This window comes from Bos javanicus, chromosome X (genome assembly GCF_032452875.1).
Source record: "Bos javanicus breed banteng chromosome X, ARS-OSU_banteng_1.0, whole genome shotgun sequence".
NCBI lineage: Eukaryota > Metazoa > Chordata > Mammalia > Artiodactyla > Bovidae > Bos > Bos javanicus.
Window position 1 is genome coordinate 128,348,943 of NC_083897.1, and position 8,917 is coordinate 128,357,859.

At 40.3% G+C, this 8,917-nt stretch overlaps 1 protein-coding gene across 2 annotated transcripts in view; it reads right to left on the bottom strand.

Annotated features, from left to right (window-relative positions):
- MBTPS2 (membrane bound transcription factor peptidase, site 2) overlaps positions 1-8,328 on the bottom strand; it is a 47,053-nt gene extending 38,725 nt beyond the window's left edge. Inside the window, exons 1-3 of one of the 2 annotated variants that reach the window (XM_061407920.1) lie at positions 7,941-8,179; positions 4,724-4,872; positions 2,563-2,764 (exon numbers count right to left, since the gene is read on the bottom strand). In XM_061407920.1, coding sequence (XP_061263904.1) covers positions 2,563-2,764; positions 4,724-4,872; positions 7,941-8,015 — 426 coding nt within the window. In that variant the 5' untranslated portion in view covers positions 8,016-8,179. Of the gene's footprint in view, positions 1-2,562; positions 2,765-4,723; positions 4,873-7,940 lie in introns of both variants that reach the window. The other variant, XM_061407918.1, reaches the window with a different exon arrangement.
- Between the last annotated feature and the right edge of the window lie 589 nt (positions 8,329-8,917).

The following is an 8,917-nucleotide window of genomic DNA, read 5'->3' on the forward strand; positions in this document are numbered from 1 at the left end:
AGCCATGGTGGTGGTAGATATGGTGGCTGTGAGAATGGCTATAATGGATTTGGTAATGATGGAAGCAATTTGGAGGTGGCGGAAGCTATGATGATTCTGGCAATTACAGCAATCAATCTTCAAAGTTTGGACCCACGAAAGGAGGAAACTTTGGAGGCAGAAGTTCTGGCCCCGATGGTGGTAGAGGCCAATAATTTGCCAAACCATGAAACCAAGGTGGCTATGGTGGTTCTGGCAGCAGCAGTAGCTATGACAGTGGGAGGTTTTAATTACTGCCAGGAAACAAAGCTTAGCAGGAGAGGAGAGCCAGAGAAGTGACCAGGAAGCTACAAGTTACAACAGATTTGTAAACTTAGTCAAGCACAGTGGTGGCAGCGCCCTGCTGATTCGAAGAAGACATGTTTCAGACAATGCTCATATGTATGGGCAAAAAAAACCCTCGAGGAATGTATTTGTGACTAATCACACAAACTATTTTAGTTTCTAATCTGTGGGAAGTGTAAAGTATTTCAACACAGAGTTTTCACATAGTTTTTTTGTACCCATGCTGCTGCTGCTGCTAAGTCACTTCAGTCGTGTCCGACTCTGTGCGACCCCATAGACGGCAGCCCATCAGGCTCCTCCATCCCTGGGGGTCTGGCCCGTGCTACTGATTGCCAAGTGTAGTAGTCTGATTATGATGCTGAATAAATATCTTTTAAAACAAACAAACACCCCCCCCCAAAAAAAAAAACTCGTTAAACTAAAATAAAACTAAAAAGCCAAAGGAAAAAAAACCCAAAACACCTTTTCCTATTCTAATTCTAGAAGTCACAGGCCAGTGATGGTATTTCCTCTAAGCTTGCTTCTTTCTTTACTATCCTCTTCCTTGGCAAACAATAACCAATCATGTAACCTGAGAGTCATCCTCAACTCCTTCTTCTCCCTGCAGCCTCACATTCACTTAATCACTGAGGTCTGAGAACTCCACTTCAGAAGATCCCTTGAATCCAGCCCTTTATTCTTCTTATCATTAATTTAGTTTAGATCTTTATAACTTCTGACATGAATTATTCCAAATGCCCTCTCAAATGGCCCCCTCATCTTCAGTGAAACCTTACTCCAGTCCATTTTGCATAGACTTGTTATATACAGATAAAATCAAAACTTCTTAGAATGGCCCTTCATAAACCAGACCCTGCTTTTATATCCCATCTTAGCTCCTATACCTTATACCTTCCACCATATATCTCTTAGATACAAGTCAAAGTTACTTTATAGTTCCTTGAGAAATTATTGGTCTTTCTTAAAGTCAGTGGTGGGTGAGTGATGGACCCATCATTTACTAGTTGTGACCACAGGCAAGTGACTTAACAGCTCTGTGCCTCGGTTTTCTCATTTGTGAATGAGGGATAACAACAATACTTATTCCTAGATTGCTATAAGAATAAAATACTGAATCACTATGCTGTACACCTGAAACTAACACAATTGTAAATCAACTATACTTCAATTTTTAAAAGTCACTAACATTCTGCTTCATTAAAAATGTAACATCCATGATTCATGGAAATGGAAACTGTTAATGAAACAAATTTTAAATAAAAGGTATTTGGTAGTAAAGGACCCTTTCAAACTCTGGAAACATGAATTGATAGGGTATAGGTCTACACATGTTCTTTAAAGTGGGAATTATAATAAGTAGCTTACAGTCAAAGAAGTACAACTCAGCATATCATTCTTCACATCAAGAAATCACAGTGATCATTTAAAAGGTCTTTTACCTTTAATTAAAAGGATATTATTGCTTACAGTCTGAAAGCCATGAAGAATAAAGGGTAACACTTCGCATAGGATTAAGATGCAATTTATTTCTACATTAAAGAGACTTTAAATCAGTATGCTTATTCCTTGACAGTAACAACACTTATTCAACACTCAAAATTATTCAACACTTCAAGAAGACAACATGAATTACTAACTAGGTATAAAATAAGCTACAAGGATATAATTTACAACATAGGGAATACAGTTGATATTTTATAATAACTATAAATGGAGAAGGAAATGGCAACCAACTCCAGTGGTCCTGCCTGGAGAATCCCAGGGACGGGGAGCCTGGTGGGCTGCCGTCTATGGGGTCGCACAGAGTCGGACATGACTGAAGCGACTTAGCAGCAGCAGCATAAATGGATTACAACTTTTAAAAATTGTGAATCACTGTATTGCACATCTATAACTTATATAGTATTGTATGGCAACTATATTTCAATTTAAAAAAACAAATCTGCACTGGAAAAAAAACATGAATTAAATCTAACACTTGTGTAATTGTTCACAGTCTTGCTGGCAGTTCATTTGTTCTATTATTACTATTCCTACTCTTCCTCCTACTACTACACATTGCAACAATTCTTTGCTATATTCTTACTAACGATTTTGTTTAAGCAACTAATTTGAGAGATTGTAAGACTTTTGCTATATTTTCACATTTATATTATGGATAGGAATTATGCTATCCAGAAGAAATATATTATATCTATGTTTCAACAAAGCTACTTAGAGCAGTAATAAGGCACTTACCACAACTTGGAGCACCTGTTCATTGTAAAGTGAGGAAGAGGAGGAGGAAGAGGAGGAAGAGGAGGAAGAATGGGAAGAGGAGGAGGAGGAGGAATAAGAAGAGTCAGCCATCATTTGGCCTAAAGTCTGTATCAGCGTTTTCCCCAGAAGAAAAAAAGAGCTGAACATGGCAATTACGCCAAACACCATTCCAAAATTGAACCTGTCAAGAGGAAAAAAAAAAGTACATAAATGTACAATCCCTCACAATCCACGGACTAAAAAATATGTTAACCAGCCACATTTCATAGCTTCAAAACAATGTCTAAAAACGTCAATAACTCTTGCTTCTTTTTCCTACCTGAACTTCAGATACTTGACTGAAGCACAGGTACTTGGCTCTTTAAGCAGTTCTAATTTACAATTCTCTCATAACTGAAGGGGGCTTCCCTGGTGGCTCAGTGGTAAAAATTCCACCTGTCATACAGAAGACGTGGAGTCAGTCCCTGGGTCAGGAAGATCCCGTAGAGAAGGCATGGCAACCCACTCCGGTGTTCTTGTCTGGAGAATCCCCATGGACAGAGAAGCCTTATGGCCTACAGTCCATGGGGTCACGAAGAGTTGGGGACGCGACTGAGCAGGCACAGCATGGCACGTAACTGAAGAGGCTGAATGTTGTTCCCAATAAAATGTTGGTTTCCATTCATATTGTTTTTCTCATTTACATAGCATTGTTTTTATCTTATTCTCACATAGGTATGAAAGCTCTTTGACATTACAGAAATCCATTCTTTTTCATCTACTGATTCTACTGTTTGGATTTTATTTTAGTTGAATTTTGTCATGGGCTTAAATAGTAATGTGGTAAAACTTAAGAACAGTTTCTTCTACTGTTAATAATTACAAGTCATTCTTCTATAGTTGGGAATAATCGATTACATTTTCTAACTTTTTGATAAGCTGCGTTTTTTCAAGGAACTTGTCCATTTCATTTAAATTGTCAAATTTATATGTATAGCACTGTTCACAATAGCTTCATCTTTCAAAATGAGTCTCACTCCATGCTGTCATTGCTAAGGGCCTGGGTTCAATCTCTGCTTGAGGAACTATTAATAAAATTCCACAAGTTATGTAGAACAGTCAAAATAAATAAATGAGTCTCAGAATCTATAGTAATATTTCTTCCTCCAATTCTGATTTTTAGTTGTTTTCTTTTTTTGTTGATCAGTCATGGTACGGGTTTATCAATTTTACTAATCTTTTCAAAGAATCAGCTTTTGGCTTTGCTGATTTTCTCTACTGTATACTTCCTATTTCACTGATTTCTGCTCTTTATTATTTATGTTTTGTCTGCTTTGATTTGCTCTTGCATTTTCTGCTTTTTGATGACCTCATTATTGATATTTAGCTCTACTCCAGCTGGAGCTAAATTTTTAACAAAAAGGAATTTAGACAAAGGCCCTCTACTCTCATACTAAAAATTCTTCAGCTACAGAAACTGTCAGTCTCTAGGGTGTCCTGGAGAGCATTATAAATCCCCTAACCATAAACACTATAAACTATGATTTTTAAAATATTTTAAATTAAAGGGATAGGCCTAGCATAGCCAGGGAGTCCAGGACCCTGCTGCTGCGATCTGGCTGGCGTTGGTTTGTGCATATGCTTTATAGGAGGATAAATATTTTAAATATCCTTCCTCTGGATGGTATTTACATACATATGTACGTAAATACATACACACATATGTATACGAAGTACAGAGGAAAGCCTGCAGACTTTTGGAAGCCCTACTACTCCCACACCCCTTGTTTCTATGTGTGATGATGGAGAGAATTTTCTAAGATTGTTTTCCTGGTGGAAAATGCTCCACATGCGTTTTGCTTTTCCACTGATGTATAACTTCCATGGTAAAATGTGTAAGTCTGAAGCGTACTGCTCACTGAATTCTTATGTATGTACATACGCCCATGTGTCCACCACCCAGATCAAGACAGAATCTTGACTGTGAATGTGTGCAAAGCACGATGATGCAATCCCATACATTTATATAAAGCCAGAAAGTTTTTACATGGTCAACATTTTAAACTCAGTAAACTGAAAACAATGGAAACAGTTCATTTAACACGTATTTCTCAGGATCACAATTACTAATCTAAACCAAAAAAGAGAAAATGAAGAATACCACTGGTAAAGCATCCTTGCTTTCCGCCGTCCCCAACTATAAAAGGCACGATTGAAAACAGCAGTCTGCCATCTTATGTGAAAAGGGGAGATGCTCAATCCGTTGTTTTCCAGCCAGTCTTCATAAGAATGCTTAAAATATACAGATGACTGAGAGAGAAAGAAAAGTTCCACATCACTCAATTTGAAGAACAATTTATAATGTTTAAGAAAATTTTGAAAAAGCAGTGTTTTCTACAGGAAAGCAAGATAGCAACTAATCAAATGTTTATAACTTTTAAAGCTTTACATTTATCTGTTTTTTCAGGATATTAAAGTATAAGTCTTGGACTAGCTGGTCTGCTGAGGTCAGGGTCCGGCAAACTACGGCCCATGGGCAAAAAATGTTTGCTTAGAACAGCACTGTCCAAAAGAAATATAATGTGAGCTACAAGTGCAAGTCACATGTGCAATTTAAAATTTTTCAGTAGCCAAGAAAATTTAAAAGGCAAATAGAAACAGATTAATTTAAAAGTATTTTTAACTAAAAATAACCAAGATATCATCATTCAAAATATAATCAATATAATTATTGAAGTATTTCACATTCTATTTGTTTTCTTACTTACTTATGCACTAAGCCTTTGAAATTCAATGTCAACTTCACACTTGAGAGCACATCTCAGTTCGGACTAGCCCCGTTTCAAATGCTAGATGGCCACATGTAGTTAGTGGCTACCACACAGGACAGCACAGGGCTAGAAACCCTGTTACACAGCAAGAGGTCTTGCGTTATAATTAAAAAGACCCCCAGCCGATCCAACAGAGGGGACAGGTTATTTGGAATCAGTGCTTTCTATACTCTTTTGAGCAACTACCCTAAGCACTTTTTCTGGATTTGACCATGTAAAAATACAAAATTTATCGAAAGTCATCTTAATCTCAGTGACTCCTTAACATTCTTTGGGGCTGGGGAGACAGCTGCTTATATGCAGCTCAACAAACAGTTTTATCATTAGGAAAGTTTGAAGTCCTTGAGTAATGTAGGATTTTGGACAATATAAGGCTGTTTTATATACACTGCTACTGACCTCTTATCTGTTACAGTAAGTATGGTAAGTATTTTGTCATATAGATGCCCATCCATTTGAGAAATTTCTCTGTCTCTAGAAGGATATTTCAGTCTTATCAGTCATAAATATGATCTGAATGTGAATATAGGTATCTGTTTGCCTTTGGATCCATAATGTTCTCTGCTCTCAATCTTCAGGTGAAGTTTTAAACCTGTTTATTTTCTAGGACTTGGAAAAGGAGAGTGACACACCCTTCCAGGTGTCTACTGAGGAAATCCTAGACAACTATGGGTAGAACAGCAGACCAAGCTGGGAGCAGAGAAGCTAAAGGTGCAGGCTCCTAAAACCCAAGATTTCTCCATTCCCCAGGCAGATACTTTGAATGCGAGTTAGGTCTTCTGCTCAAGGAACAGGGCTCTCTTAGGGAGTTAAGGGCTGTTACTGAACTTAAAGTGACATCCTGATCACCTCATACACTGGACTAGACTATAAAGGTTTGAAAAAAATTACTTTTATTTTGGATTTCTGTCATATATGCAACACGAAATCATGAGTTTGTTTTTTCCAAACAACAAAATCACTGTGTAAATAAGCACTGGCATGTACTGCTTATGACATGCTAAGCACTATGCCAAGTGTGTGCAGAGGAAGCACCTGGGGTTCTTACGAGGATGCAGATTCTGATTCTGTGGGTCAGGAATGAGGCCTAAGAGTCTACATTTCTGACAAATTCCCAGATGATGCAAATGCTGCCAGTCCTTGAATCTCAGCTTGAGTGGCAATGGGCTCTACGTGGATGAATAACATAATCCTCTCTATAATATCAGGAGGTCTTTACAACTATTACACCTATTTTAAAGATGAAGAAATAGAGGAACAGAGAGAATTTTTGCCCAAGGTCACAATGGTTAGGAAGTGGCAAAGCCCAGCCCCGTGCTCTAAGGATTCTACTGCATTATCTTTTCACTTTGCAAGTTTTGTTTCCCTGGTGGCTCAGATGGTAAAGAATCTATCTGCAATGTGGGAGACTCAGGTTTGATCCCTGGGTGGGGACGATCCCCTAGAGAAGGGAATGGCTACTCACTCCAGTATTCTTGCCTGGGGAATTTCATGGACAGAGGAGCCTGGGGGGCTACAGAAGTCAGACATAACTGAGTGGCTAACACACTTTGAAAGTTTAAATGCAACAAAGTAACATTAAGTATCATTTCATTCTAACATTAAACTTAAAACACACACACTACAGTATTCTATTTAAAACGGTATTCATAACATGAAGGTTTGAACTAGTCATAATTGGAACTTTCATTAAATATTAGAGAAGTTACATGATTTCATTCCTCGCATACAGTACCCCCGCCCCCAATATGCAACTTCAAAAGGCTGCTTGAAGCCTGTGGTCAGACAATTGTTAACATCCGCTACCCAAGTAACTTAAGAATGGGCTGCGTACGAACGGTCTGTGGCAGTGGAGGGGGACGGGTATTAAGTGGGGCGGGGGTGGGGGGGGAGGTTAGCGTGAAGAAACAGCGTATAAGATACAAAGTAGAATTCGAGTAGTTAATAGTTATCTAAATCCTCACTACTTTTAAGTGAGGTCAGTTAACTAGCGGCATTGGCAGCAGTTAGGAACGGGTTAGAAATGCAGAATCTTGGGCCCCCGGCCTAGATCTGCAGAATCAGAATGTGCTTTTTAAACGGAACTGCAGACGATCGTACACACTTTAAAGTCTGAAACCACTGATCTAAATCACTTTGATTTAAATTCATTCCAATACCAGACTCTCTGGAGAGTCGCGACCTTAAAGACGAGGGCAAACAATGCCTTTCTCAGGCAGACATTTTATTTTCCTCTCAGGTGCAGTGTCGTGGGGTTTGGCGAGCCCTCCCGAGCCCACTACCGGCGCCTCCCGGGCAGGACCCGAAGGCTGCGGGGCCTACGGAGCCCCGCAATGCGACTGCGGCTGATGCGCAGGTCACCACTCCCTTCCCGCAGCCAGCCGTACTTTATTTACTCCACCGGACCGCGCTCCACGCGGAAGGCCGCAAGTGGACACCGGCCGCACGGCTTCCATTCCGGGAGGCACAGGGCAGGGGAAAAGACCTCGGATCCCGCGCCCTGACCCTGAGCACCACGGGCTTGGGCCTTAGGCCCGAGGCCCTCACCTTCAACACCAAGTCGGTCAGGTAGACGGCAGTCCAGCCGCCCACCACCACTACCACCAGCGATACCGGAATCATGGCAGCGGCGGGGGCAGCGCAGGGAAGGCGAGCGCCGGCGTCCTCCCTGCGAGCTGCAACCAGCTGACCGCGCGGCGCCTACAGCCCCAGCATCTGAGTAGGGACCAAGCTGCCACGGGTTCCTTTCTTGTAGTGGCCTCGTTTCCTTCCGGATCCTTCTGGTGGGACACTCGGCCCGCAATGCTCGCACCGGAAAAGTGGGCGGGGGCTTATTTTCGCGGAACACTTAGGCGTCACAGTCCAGGCATCAGCTAGCTTACGGCTTCGAGCCCTCTAGAGATTTCTTAGTCTTTGGCCCTCCCTGCTGTCTGGTCTCCATTCTCTCTGGTTCTGGTCTGGGGTGTGTAGTTCCTTTTAATCTAGTGAGAGTTTGGGGTCATCCGAAATAATAATCGTCTCCGCCACTCAGACGTCTTAGGTATCCAGATTTAAATTATGTTCAATCGTTCTTTTTATTGAAACGTTATTTACACATAGAGAAAACATAATACAGATTTCAACTGTTTCGATGAGTTTTGATAACTATATATCCATGTACCCTAATCAAAATAGAGAACGTTTCCATCTCGGCAATTTTCTTCGCTCGCTTCTCAGTTAATCCTCTCGTCCTCTGCCCATTCCTACCCCTCGTTTTCTTTGTAAAAACTTTGTGTAAATAGAATCATACAATAAGTACTCTTTTGTGTCTGGCTTATTTTGTTCAACATATTTTTGAGCTTTAGGTTCATTTCTCAACCTTTTCCATTATAAAATTTGAGATTGGTGCTGCATTAAAAAAAAAAAGTTCTAATAAACACCCTTACATATTTCTGTATGTTGACATGTACTTGATTATATATTGGCCTGGAGCAGTAGTTCTCAACCTTGGCTGTAACATTAGGATCACCAGGGAACTTTAAAAA